At 42.4% G+C, this 13,897-nt stretch overlaps 1 protein-coding gene across 1 annotated transcript in view; it reads right to left on the bottom strand.

The window, feature by feature from the left end:
• Positions 1-201: 201 nt before the first annotated feature.
• LOC130275351 (calcium-activated chloride channel regulator 1-like) overlaps positions 202-13,897 on the bottom strand; it is a 54,389-nt gene continuing 40,693 nt past the window's right edge. Inside the window, exons 11-14 of the mRNA XM_056523221.1 lie at positions 12,818-13,088; positions 6,144-6,311; positions 1,443-1,673; positions 202-680 (exon numbers count right to left, since the gene is read on the bottom strand). Coding sequence (XP_056379196.1) covers positions 202-680; positions 1,443-1,673; positions 6,144-6,311; positions 12,818-13,088 — 1,149 coding nt within the window. The remainder of the gene's footprint in view (positions 681-1,442; positions 1,674-6,143; positions 6,312-12,817; positions 13,089-13,897) is intronic.

Genomic DNA, 13,897 nt, shown 5'->3' on the forward strand with positions numbered 1-13,897 from the left:
CTTAGACTCGACTTTTCTTTTCATCTGAAACTTGTAGAACTGAAACCCGTCTAATAAAAAGGTGTATTTTGAATTCATTTTTTTTACACATTTGAGACTCTTAAAATAAATTATTTCTCCTAATTTTATGATACTGTCATAGATACTCTATGTATTTAAAATCAATGTTTTAATATATACACATGTGCATAATTTTCCCTTTCACACCCTCACTTGTGGATTACTGTTCTTCTTTGTACAGTGTACATGTACAATACAGATGGTGATACTTATAATAATACAGATGAGAACTACGGCTCCACATACGATCAGTGTAATTTCTGTTATATTCAGTTTATCAGAGTTGTCACCAGCAGGGGGGTCAGTTCTGGGTCTAGTAACTGTTGTAGATGATTCTGTCGTGGTGGTTATCGTTGTTGGAGCCGGTGTTGGTGGGATGACCAGAGCGGCCTGAGCAATGTTTGACACTTCAGAACGTTGAGCGGCTTTATCAGTAGCAACTAAAGCGAAGTAAAGAATAGTGCCGTTCTTGATAACAATATTTTCTGGCACAAATGAGAATGTTTCTCTGGATCCGGACGGGAGGGGATTCAGAGAAGAAATGTTGATCGATGTGGATCCATTAAAGTTGGTTCTGAGGTCACTGGGGTTGAGGTTCATCCTTAAGTCGTAGCTTGTGACTGGAGAAAAAAGCAGTGAAATACATATTATTACAGTGTTGACTCACTCCCTTGACTATATACTCCATTGACTACAACCCTCTATTGTCTGTCACTCAGCCACTACCTAATCCACTCAACAATATGGAGTTCAAGATCAATGACTGTAGTTTATTGATAAGTCTTCTATGTGGGACAGTGTCAGAACCCTTACTAAAATCTAGATATGCGATCTCTACTGCCCCTCCGCCATCTATTATTTAAGTCATCCAATCAAAAAATCAATAAGTTGTATTTGACATGATCTCCCTGAAGTAAACCCATGTTGTTTTTCAACTTGCAATACATGGGATTTTAGATGTTCCTCAATCCTATCCTTTAGTAGGGTTTCCATTAATTTCCCCACTATTGATGTCAGGCTTACTGGTCTATAGTTGCCAGATTCACCCTACTACTTTTTTGTGAATGGGCACAACATTTTCTAATTTTCAATCTTATGGGATGACTCCTGTTGTGTCTATTCATTTATCTATCAATGTACTTTATCTGTCCATTCAACCTTTTTTGTGTCCATCCATTTATCTACAGTATCTATCTATCTGTCTATTTATTCGTCTATCTCATATCTATCTATTTATCTCTCTCATATCTATCTATCCATCTATCTATCGATCCACAGAATATACAAAGCAAATATTTATTAAACTTGAGAATTATAAATAAATATATATATATATATATATATATATATATATATATATATCAATGTTATATATTATTTACCATTTCCTTGGTCCAGATCATCACCAGTCGCTGTCCAAGACAACACAATTGTATCATCTACAATGGTTGCCTCCAAATCATTTATTTTATCAGGTTTATAGATATCTGGTTGAGGACCTGATGGCACATTAGATACCAGAAAAGAACCTCCGGAGGCTGTCCTGCTGAATTCTCCAACATTAAGGTCGTCATCGGAAATTTCAGGGCGTGGAGGGTTCATGACTATAGTACCTATGAAGAGATTTCCAGAAAGAGAATTGGATTATTCCTGATTTATAAAGTGCCACAATGACTCTGTGGTTGCATATCTGTAATTCTAACACATTCTCTGGAGTTACAAGTCACTGTGTTATGTTGTACGGTGTCCATTTTAGGACAGCATCAGCTGCCAAGCTGTACCTCGCTCATCCTTCAGCCAAAACGGCGTCCCGCCTCCTCTGTCAGGCGTCAGGCAAAACCTTTGTCATCCTTAAGTCTGTCATATCTCAGATGAAAATGAAAGTGCTGAGTCAGCAGAGCTTTGGCAGACCTGCTAGCACAGACAGTGTGTGATTGGCTGCCATCACGGACACTGTGATTGGTTGATGGGAGCGTAGGTGTGTGCAGTCCCGCTCCACTGTTTAGACACACTTCTGTACAAACCCTAATCCTCTCATGTACTCAGCTTTTCCCGATTCCTGCAAAACAACCCTACCCTCTCAGCTTTTCCCCTATTCCTGCAAAACCTACAGTTATGTAGTCAGCTGTAGGTTTATCAGGGATTGTTAAAAGCTGAGTACATAACTGTAGGTTTTTCAGGAATCGGGAAAAGCTGAGTACATAACTGTAGGTTTAGCAGGAATCAGGAAAAGCTGAGTACATAACTGTAGGTTTTGCAGGAATAGGGGAAAAGCTGAGAGTGTAGGTTTGTTTTGCAGGAATCGGAAAAAGCTGGGTACATGAGAGGATTAGGGTTTGTAAAGAAGTTTGTCTAAACAGTGGAGCGGGACTGCACACATCAACCAATCACAGTATCTGTGCTGGCAGCCAATCAGGTCTGCCAAAGCTCTGCTCTGCTGACTCAGCACTTTCATTTTCATCTGAGGCATGAGAGAGTTTAGGTTGACAAAGGTTTTGCCTGACGCCTGGCAGAGGCGGGAGGAGGCGGGACACAGTTTCGGAGGAGGGAGGAGGCGGGACGCAGTTTTGGCTGAAGGATGAGGGAGGTACGGCTGAAAACTGACAGCGATTTGGCTGAGGGAGGAGGCGGGATGCCGTTTTGTCTGAAGGATGAGCGAGGTATGGCTTACGGATGATGCTGTCCTAAAATGGACACCGTAATGTTGAATGGTGCTTAGTGTTTATGGATCATGCTGGGTAAGTGCAGTATGGTAAAATTATAGTGAAAGTTGACAGTAACTTTTCAGAAGCTCTTATCAGTGGTGTCCACATATGGGAATCCCATCAATGGCTCCAATAAATGGTCAGTGTGTCATACCCCCTTGGCTTTTATCATACTTTTGGGTCCAAAGGAAGCTGAGAGAAGCCAACGATATCCAAGTTTCAGGGAGGGCTCATTGGCACCTGACCCTTTGGGCGAGTCTTTAGATTTCAAATCAGGAGTATTTTATAAATGGTGGGATATCGATTACTGGTTGGTTACTGGGCACTAGAGATGAGCAAACTTTTTAAAAAATCTGGTTCAACCAGTTTGCCAAAAATTTTGGTTCGGAGTTAACTAGTTCTGTCTGAACTTGTACTTCACCAATAACAAAAAAATGTGTGTATAACAAAGTCTGTTTATTCCTATAGACCCCCTCAGGGGGGTCCAAAAATACCCTTTATTTTCCAATATATCTGAATAGATTGTGACCCACAAACTTTAATAAATCAATTAAATGTGCTCAAAATGGTACCTCTTGACTAAGCTGCTGAGGCAGCGAAACATGTTGAGGGGGGCTGAGTAAGGAGATTTTAACAGCACAGCATTGCCAATTGTTAGAGTGTGTATCTGCAGGCACACCGAAATACTTATGAAAGTGATCTGATCCAAAAGAGACAGTTGTCCTTAATACCTTGATGCATAAAACAGGCATATATGTAAATGGCAATAGCTGTGTGTTTTTAAAGTTCTAATGATCATTTTGAGCACATTTAATTGATTTATTAAAGCTTGTGGGTCAAAATCTATTCAGATATATGGGAAAATAAAGGGTATTTTTGGACCCCCCCTGAGGGGGTCTATAGGAATTAACATTGTTGGAAGCAACCCTCCATATATTGGTCCACTTTAAGAATTGGTATAACAAAGTCTGAGTCCTAAAATCTCTGTATAACACTTTTTAGGTCCCCTCAGAGCTGTTTTTAAGGCAAAGTTAATTTTAAAGTTACAGTAACATGTATAGGTTTGGGTAACGGATGATATCCAGTGGTAATTACCACCTTCTTTAACCCCTTAAGGACGCAGGACGTAAATGTACGTCCTGGTGCGGTGGTACTTAACGCACCAGGACGTACATTTACGTCCTAAGCATAACCGCGGGCATCGGAGCGATGCCGTGTCATGCGCGGCTGATCCCGGCTGCTGATCGCAGCCAGGGACCCGCCGGCAATGGATGACGCCCGCGATCTCGCGGGCGTCCGCCATTAACCCCTCAGGTGCCGGGATCAATACAGATCCCGGCATCTGCGGCAGTGCGCGATTTGAATGAATGATCGGATCGCCCGCAGCGCTGCTGCGGGGATCCGATCATTCATAACGCCGCACGGAGGTCCCCTCTCCTTCCTCCGTCCGGCTCCCGGCGTCTCCTGCTCTGGTCTGTGATCGAGCAGACCAGAGCAGAAGATGACCGAAAACACTGATCTGTTCTATGTCCTATACATAGAACAGATCAGTATTAGCAATCATGGTATTGCTATGAATAGTCCCCTATGGGGACTATTCAAGTGTAAAAAAAAATGTAAAAAAGTGAAAAATCCCCTCCCCCAATAAAAAAGTAAAACGTCCGTTTTTTCCTATTTTACCCCCAAAAAGCGTAAAAAATTTTTTTTATAGACATATTTGATATCACCGCATGCGTAAATGTCCGAACTATTAAAATAAAATGTTAATGATCCCGTACGGTTAACGGCGTGAACGAAAAAAAAAATAAAGTCCAAAATTCCTACTTTTTTAATACATTTTATTTTAAAAAAAATTATAAAAAATGTATTAAGTTTTTTATATGCAAATGTGGTATCAAAAAAAAGTACAGATCATGGCGCAAAAAATTATCCCCCATACCGCCGCTTATACGGAAAAATAAAAAAGTTATAGGTCATCAAAATAAAGGGATTATAAACATACTAATTTGGTTAAAAACTTTGTGATTTTTTTTAAGCGCAACAATAATATAAAAGTATGTAATAATGGGTATCATTTTAATTGTATTGACCCTCAGAATAAAGAACACACATCATTTTTACCATAAAGTGTACGGCGTGAAAACGAAACCTTCCAAAATTAGCAAAATTGCATTTTTCTTTTTAATTTCCCCACAAAAATAGTGTTTTTTGGTTGCGCCATACATTTTATGATATAATGAGTTATGTCATTACAAAGGACAACTGGTCGCGCAAAAAACAAGCCCTCATACTAGTCTGTGGATGAAAATATGAAAGAGTTATGATTTTTAGAAGGCGAGGAGGAAAAAATGAAAACGTAAAAATTAAATTGTCTGAGTCCTTAAGGCCAAAATCGGCTGAGTCCTTAAGGGGTTAAAGGGGTACTCCGGTGAAAAACATTTTTGTATCAATCAACTGTTGCCAGAAAGTTAAACCGATTTGTAAATCACTTCTCTTTAAAAATCTTAATACTTCTAGTATGTATCAGCTGCTGTATGTTCCAGAGGAAGTTCATTTCTTTTTGAATTTCCTTTCTGTCTGACCACAGTGCCCTATGCTGACACCTCTGTCCATTTTAGGAATCTCATTTTAGGAACCTCTCCTGCTCTGGACAGTTCCTAAAATGGACAGACGTGTCAGCAGAGAGCACTGTGGTCAGACAGAAAGAAAATTTAAAAAGAAAAGAACTTCCTGTGGAACATACAGCAGCTGATAAGTACTGGGAAGATTAAGATTTTTAATAGAAGTAATTTACAAATCTGTTTAACTTTCTGGCACCAGTTGATTTAGTAATAAAATGTTTTCCAGTGGAGTACTGCTTTAAAAATACACAGAACTAGCTGATTTTTTATGTTTTTTAAAAAGGTGACAAATAATACCTTTTTGGTGGCAGACATCTGCCGGTGTTTATATGCATATAGACATATCGGAAGATTCAACGGATTTTCCGTTGTATAGGAAGAAGCAAAGGCGTTTTCCAAGTGGTCCAAAAATTATAAATTTTTGGGGGAAGCAATAAGTTTGGAAAGAGAAGACACAATTGCTTTTTACAAGCTGGAGAATAGAACCAGGATTGGCTACCTAGAAAGTGTATAAAAGTGACCTTTTTGCCCTCAATGCACAGATGCCTTGTGTCCCTTCCCAGCTAGTAATTGGCAGGGGAGTGGGCAGGTTCTGGAGCTGCAATAGAACCACGTTATTATAGCTTTTTTTTCCCATTTTTATTTTTTTTACAGCCCATCAATATGTAAATATTTTGTCCACACACTAATACCCCTTTAAAAATATTTGAATTGGTGCAAAATGATTTTGAAATAAATTGCCTTAAATGTTTCTTACCATTTACAATAAATCCTGGGACATAGAGCGCACGGTTCTTGGGGAGGGCCAAGCGACTTTTACCCTTTATATTGTTTTCAACTCGAACTTTTAAGCTGTATCTTCCATTGGCTGAGAACTGTATGAAGTATTTTGAATAGACGCCATCGTTCTTTATGATATCAGGGCCTGGAATTACATGGAGAAATTTACTGACAGTGATTTGCATCTTAGTTTTCATGTTTTCTATTCCTATTGTTATTAATATAACAAAGTTTGCTAAAACATATTACTCTTACATACATTCAGTCGTTTTCCATATAATCGGAAAAAATCCATCCCCAGAGAGGCTGTTGCCAACATATGTGAGACATAATATAAGTTTAAAGAATATTTTTTAACCAATATTATTTTATTCAGCCATTCAGAAAAAAGTCTACTACTGTTTCAATTTTTTTCAATATGATCTAGACTACTGCAAGTAGGAAGTCTACTGTTACTAAGAAGGTGCATAGTGTAGAGACAGTCAACAGGGAGCACCACAATTTGAATGAGTTCAGGAGTTTTAAACAGTAGTAGTCAGGCCGGCACTTCCATGTGTCGCTGTGGTGCACACCGTGTGCACCACAGCGACACATGGAAGTGCCGGCATGACTATTACTGTTTAAAACTCCTGAATTCATTCAAATTGTGGTGCTCCCTGTAGACTGTATATATAGACCAGTATATACAGTGGGGCAATAAAGTATTTAGTCAGCCACCAATTGTGCAAGTTCATGCACTTTAAAAGATGAGGTAAACTTTAACTATGAGAGATAGAATGGGGGGAAAGAATACAGGAAATCACATTTTAGGATTTTGTATTGAATTAATTGGTAAATTCCCCGGTAAAATAAGTATTTGGTCACCTACAAACAAGCAAGATTTCTGGCTCTCACAGACCTGTAACTTCTTCTTTAAGAGTCTCCTCTGTCCTCCCCTAGTTACTTGTATTAATGGTGCCTGTTTGAACTTGTTATCAGTATAAAAGACACCTGTCAACAACCTCAAACAGTTACACTCCAAACTCCACTATGGCCAAGACCAAAGAGCTGTCAAAGGACACCAGAAACAAAATTGTAGACCTGCACCAGGCTGGGAAGACTAAATCTATAATAGGCAAGCAGCTTGGTGGGAAGAAATCAACAGTGGAGCAATTATTAGAAAATGGAAGGCATTCAAGTACACCGATAATCTCCCTCGATCTGGAGCTCTACGCATGATCTCACCCCGTGGTATCAAAATGATCACAAGAACGGTGAGCAAAAATCCCAGAACCACACGGGGGGAGCTAGTGAATGACCTGCAGAGAGCTGGGACCAAAGTAACAAAGGCTACCATCAGTAACACACTACGCCACCAGGGACTCAACTCAAGCAGTGCCAGACATTTCCCTTTGCTTAAGCAAGTACATGTCTGGGCCGTCTGAAGTTTGCTAGAGAGCATTTGGATGATCCAGAAGAGGATTGAGAGAATGTCATATGGTCAGATGAAACCAAAGTAGAACTTTTTGGTAAAAACCCAACTCATCATGTTTGGAGGAGAAAGGATGCTGAGTTGCATCCAAACAACACCATACCTACTGTGAAGCATGGAGGTGGAAACATCATGCTTTGGTGCTGTTTTTCTGCAAAAGGACGACTGATCCATGTAAAGGAAAAAATGAATGGGGCCATGTATCGTGAAATTTTGAGTGAAAACCTCCTTCCATCTGCAAGGACATTGAAGATGAAATGTGGCTGGGTCTTTCAGCATGACAATTATCCCAAACACACCGACCGGGCAACGAAGGAGTGGCTTCATAAGAAGAATTTAAAGATCCTGGAGTGGCCTAGCCAGTCTCCAGATCTCAACCCCATAGAAAACCTTTGGAGGGAGTTGAAAGTCTGTGTTGCCCAGCGACAGCCCCAAAACACCACTGCTCTAGAGGAGATCTGCATGGAGGAATGAGCCAAAATACCAGCAACAGTGTGTGAAAACCTTGTGAAGACTTACAGAAAACGTTTGACCTCTGTCATTGCCAACAAAGGTGTATAACAAAGTATTGAGATGAACTTTTGTTATTGACCAAATACTTATTTTCCACCATAATTTCCAAATAGATTCTTTAAAAATCAGGCAGTGAGACTTTATTGATTTTTTTTCTCATTCTGTCTCTCATAGTTGAGGTATATCTATGAGGAAAATTACAGACCTCTCATCCTTTTAAGTGGGAGAACTTGCACAATTGGTGGCTGACTAAATACTTTTTTGCCCCACTGTAGAATAGATACCCAGCACTCACCGATGATGCTAAATCAGGCAGGTTTATTGATCTATAGCAGGAAAAGTTATATAAAGGATGCATATCGGCATATTGCCTTCCTCAACTGCTGCTTTATTCACATGGGGAACAAGGACCCCAATTCTTGTTATCTGTGGAAGTCTTGGTCAGTGTACATAGAAAGGGGATCCATGGCAAATACAGATATGGTCCTCCTATAATGGTGTCTTATGTTGCCCCCAGAACAGAAGGGCCTGGTGTATATTTTCTCTTCTTTTCCTTAACCCTTAGATCAATAACCCCCCATAAATTTGTTGACAATCCAATTCATTGGGTTCTGCAGAAAAAGAAATGAAACCAACCAGGATGGGGCCCCCTTTATCCAAGGGTCCCTTAGAAACTGTATGGTCTGCCACTATGGTACATACATCCTTTATCCCAGTGGTCAGACTCCTGATGATCCAATGCTTAGCCCCTATCTTGTGAATAGGTCTTTACCCCTTTAAGAAATCTAGTTTCTCACAAAATGCTAACTTAAAAGGGGTATTCCAGGAATTGTTTTCATTTGACTATGCTACAAGGGCTGTAAAGTTAGTATAGTTTATAATATAGTGTGATTTTCACCCCAATATTTATTTTTACCAGCATACAAAATGACTGTTGTCTCAGATTTTTCCCTGGTTGTAATGCGGCCGAGACATGACTCACTTGTCAGCTGATGTCAGGGAGCCTGTAGACCACAGGTCTATTGAATGGATGCAGCTCATTTATATTTCAATGGGTGGGGTGGCTGATGCGTGGGAGGGAGGAAAATGGAATTATGGGATTTGTAGGCAAAAGAAGAAAACTCAAACAGGAAATACCAGTTCACAAAAAGCTACCAGTGTTATGGTAATCTAACAACATAGCCATTTAGCCCCAAGACAAGCGCAGATCCTTCCTAAGAATGTCCATTACTGTCTGGCATCTACGTACTAAAATCACCTTATGGTGGAGAACCCCTTTAACCCTTGACAGGCTTTAGTTCACATCACAGCCACTGGGTTGTTACATATTAGCACATAGCCTAAAGACCTCTCGACAGAGTCCAAAAAAATAATTTTTTTTATAGCTGGTCATCTCACAGCACTTTTCTCAGGATATGTTGAGGAAAGAGGAAATACACATCAGTATTTTACGAAAGAAGTAAATGTGGATGTGCACATGTTCTGTATAGATGTGACACCTTAGAATCTCAGAAGACCAACCCCCAAAGGAAAATTTTTCAGTACAATTTTCGGTGAACATGGTCATACTAATTTTAAGTATAAGTATTAGTGGTAAAATTCTATCTGTATGCACTTCTATCTAAAGATATAGAACTCACATAGTTAAAGAGAACCTGTCATCAAACCATATTTTCTAAACTAATTCATTTTATATTCCCTAACTACCCCAACACCCTTCCTGCCCTTAAAAAATATTTTATGAGCTTTAAAAGGCTGTGTATATCATACCTTTCCCCTTGCTCACATTGTGTGAGCTCCCGGCAGGAGAAAGTGGGTGTTTTCCAGCAGGTGCGACGCAAGAGCTGTGCCTCGCCATGCCCAACACGCACTTCCTGAGTTAGGTCTCCTGCCAGGCTGGGAGGAGACCAAACTAACTGTTTCACTTTTGCAGGGAACAGAGCAGAGCCACCTAGTAGTTGTTTTCTCAATCACATTAAAAACATATAAAAGGTTGAGAATGTTAACAGCAAGCAAGTAAATAGCAAAGTGTTTGATAATTACATGAGGAACAACACTGTTCAAAAAAATAAAAGGGAACACTAATAACACATCCTAGATCTGAATTAATGAACTAATTGTATGAAATACTTTCGTCTTTTCATAGTTGAATGCGCTGACAACAAAATCACACAAAAATTATCAATGGAAATCAAATGTATCAACCCATGGAGGTCTGGATATGGAGTCACACGGATGGTCTTCTGAGGGATATCCTCCCGGACCTTGACTAAAGCATCCAACTCTTGGACAATCTTGGTGTTCTCTGGCAAATGCCAAATATCCTGCACGGTGTTGAGCTGTAAGCACAACCCCCACCTGTGGACGTCGGGCCCTCATACCACCCTCATGGAGTCTGTTTCTGACCGTTTGAGTGGGCACATGCACATTTGTGGCCTGCTGGAGGTGATTTTGCAGGGCTCTGGCAGTGCTCCTCCTGCTCCTTCTTGCACAACGGTGGAGGTAGTGGTCCTGCTGCTGGGTTGTTGCCCACGTACGGCCTCCTCCACGTCTCCCTGATATACTGGCCTTTTGGTGGATGGAGCGAGACATAATGTCCCAGATGTGTTCAATCGGATTCAGGTCTGGGGAACGGGCGGCCAGTCCATAGCATCAATGCCTTCCTCTTGTAGGAACTGCTGACACACTCCAGCCACATGAGGTCTAGCATTGTCCTGCATTAGGAGGAACCCAGGGCCAACTGACCAAGATATGGTCTCACAAGGGGTCTGAGGATCACATCTCGGTACCTAATGGCAGTCAGGCTACCTCTGGCAAGCACATGGAGGGCTGTGTGCCCCCCCCCAAAGAAATGCCACCCCACACCATGACTGACCCACTGCCAAACCGGTCATGCTGGAGGATATTGCAGGCAGCAGAATGTTCTCCACGGCGTCTCCAGACTCTGTCACATCTGTCACATGTGCTCAGTGTGAACCTGCTTTCATCTGTGAAGAGCACAGGGCGTCAGTGGCAGTAAATTTGCCAATCTTGGTGTTCTCTGGCAAATGCCAAATGTCCTGCACCGTGTTGGGCTGTAAGCACAACCCCCATCTGTGGATCTCGGGCCCTCATACCACCCTCATGGAGTCCGTTTCTGACCGTTTGAGTGGACACATGGACATTTGTGGCCTGCTGGAGGTCATTTTGCAGGGCTATGGCAGTGCTCCTCCTTGCACAAAGGCAGAGGTAGTGGTCCTGCTGCTGGGTTGTTGCCCTCCTACGGCCTCCTCCACATCTCCTGATGTACTGGCCTGTCTCCTGGTAGTGCCTCCATGCTCTGGACACTACGCTGACCAACACAACAAACCTTCTTGCCACAGTTCGCATTGATGTGCCATCCATCTCATGCTACCACTAGAGTGAAAGCACCACCAGCATTCAAAAGTGACCAAAACATCAGCCAGGAAGCATAGGAACTGAGAAGTGGTCTGTGGTCACCACCTGCAGAACCACTTATTGGGGGGTGTCTTGCTAATTGCCTATAATTTCCACCTGTTGTCTGTTCCATTTGCACAACAGCATGTGAAATTGATTTTTAATCAGTGTTCTTCCTGAGTGGACAGTGTGATTTCACAGAAGTGTCATTGACTTGGAGTTGTGTTGTTTAACCCCTTAAGGACCGGGTTTTTTTCCGTTTTTGCATTTTCGTTTTTTGCTCCTTGCCTTTAAAAAATCATAACTCTTTCAATTTTGCACCTAAAAATCCATATGATGGCTTATTTTTTGCGCCACCAATTCTACTTTGTAATGACGTCAGTCATTTTTCCCAAAAATCTACAGTGAAACGGAAAAAAATATAATTGTGCGACAAAATTGAAAAAAAAAACGCAGATTAGCGGCGGGTCCCGGCGTCACTATGACGCCGGGCCCGCCGTGATATGATGCGGGGTTACCGTGTAACCCCGCGTTATATTAGGGGAGCAGGACCAAGGACGTACCAGTACGTCCTTGGTCCTTAAGGGGTTAAAGGGGTTCTCCGGTGCTTAGACATGTTATCCCCTATCCAAAGGATAGAGGATAAGATGCATGATCGCGGGAGTTCCGCCGCTGGGGACCCCCGGGATCTTGCACGCGGCACCCCGTTTGTAATCAGTCCCCGGAGCGTGTTCGCTCCTGGTCTGATTACCGGCGACCACAGGGCCGGCGGCGTGTGAGGTCACGCCTCCGCCCCCGTGTGATGTCACGCTCCGCCCATCAATGCAAGCCTATGGGAGGGGGCGTGACAGCTATCACACCCCCTCCCGTAGGCTTGCATTGAGGGGCGGAGCGTGACATCACACGCCGCCGGCCTTGTAGTCGTCGGAAATCAGACCCTGAGCGAACACGCTCCAGGGACTGATCACAAACGGGGTGCCACGTGCAAGATCACGGGGGTCCCCAGCGGCGGCACTCCCGCGATCAGGCATCTTATCCCCTATACTTTGGATAGGGGATAACATGTCTAAGCACCGGAGAACCCCTTTAAGTGTTCCCTTTATTTTTTGGAGCAGTGTATTAAAAGTTTAGTTTGGTGACAGGTACTCTTTAAGAATCAGAAGGTTTGTAGACTTAGTATGAACAGTGAAATTGTGAGACATAACAAATAAATTGGGCAATTCTAACAGCACTTAAACATATATCTTTACCTGCCCCATTGTCCATAAGCTCTAGGGTGACTATTGGTCCAGTGACAGGTTCAATTATTGCCGTGACCTTTGCTCCAGTGACCGGCATCAGTCCTTGACTCACTGAGGCGTAGATGACCATAGGGTTGGGATACTGGTTTACATCTTGGTTCATATGGGCATTTACAACAATTGGTGAAACTTTTACATCTGAAGCCTTAGAATTCACGACTAAACCTAGAACTTCAGCTGAATTACGAGAATTACATAGGCTGTAATTCCAGGGTCCGATCTAGAACAAAAGAAAAACCCAGATCAACATTAAAGTTGGCACAATATAAAAGATCATCACATATAAAAATGTATTTTAAAGGGGTACTCCGCTGTTTAGTGTTTGGAACAAACTGTTTCAAAAACTGGAGCCCTGGAGCATGACGGCTGTCACACCCCCTCCCATAGACTTGCATTGTGGGGGCGGGGCATGACATCATGAGGGGGTGGGGCTATGATGTCACAAGCTCCCGGCACCAGCGTTTGGAACAGAAGCGGAGTACCCCTTTAAGGTTAAGGCAGGTATATTTTCTTGGGGAAGCTACTGTTCACTAATCCTTTTTATTGCAACAGCTTCTAAGTGAGGAAATGTAGTATTGCATGGCAGCAGGGCCATCATCAGGGGGGTACAACCCATACACCTGTAAGGGGCCCGGAGCTTCAGGGAGACCAGCCGACACTGTCTTTTTTTTTATTTTTTAAAGCTTGTCAGTGAGTGACTGTGTCTGTCACTCACTGACCGCTGGGGGCCCACCACTGTACAATGCACTGACTGATTGACTGACTACATACCGTCAATCAATCATTCAGAATCCTTTGAAAAGGTGGCAGGCCCCTACCTGGGGACATATGACCCCTCAAACAATGGGCTTGCCCTACTGGGGGACATATGACGGGGCAACTAGTCTTGACCCGTCACTAAATTGGTACTTACATCTGCCTGGGGGACTTGCTAGTGGAGGTGCGCGCAGTGCGTGATGTCATCGCAAGCGCCGCGACGCCGATGTCCTGCGCGGCGCGTGCGATGACGTCACTTATAGCGCGCACCTC

Source organism: Hyla sarda, chromosome 6, assembly GCF_029499605.1.
Source record: "Hyla sarda isolate aHylSar1 chromosome 6, aHylSar1.hap1, whole genome shotgun sequence".
In the NCBI taxonomy this organism is placed as follows: Eukaryota; Metazoa; Chordata; class Amphibia; order Anura; family Hylidae; genus Hyla; species Hyla sarda.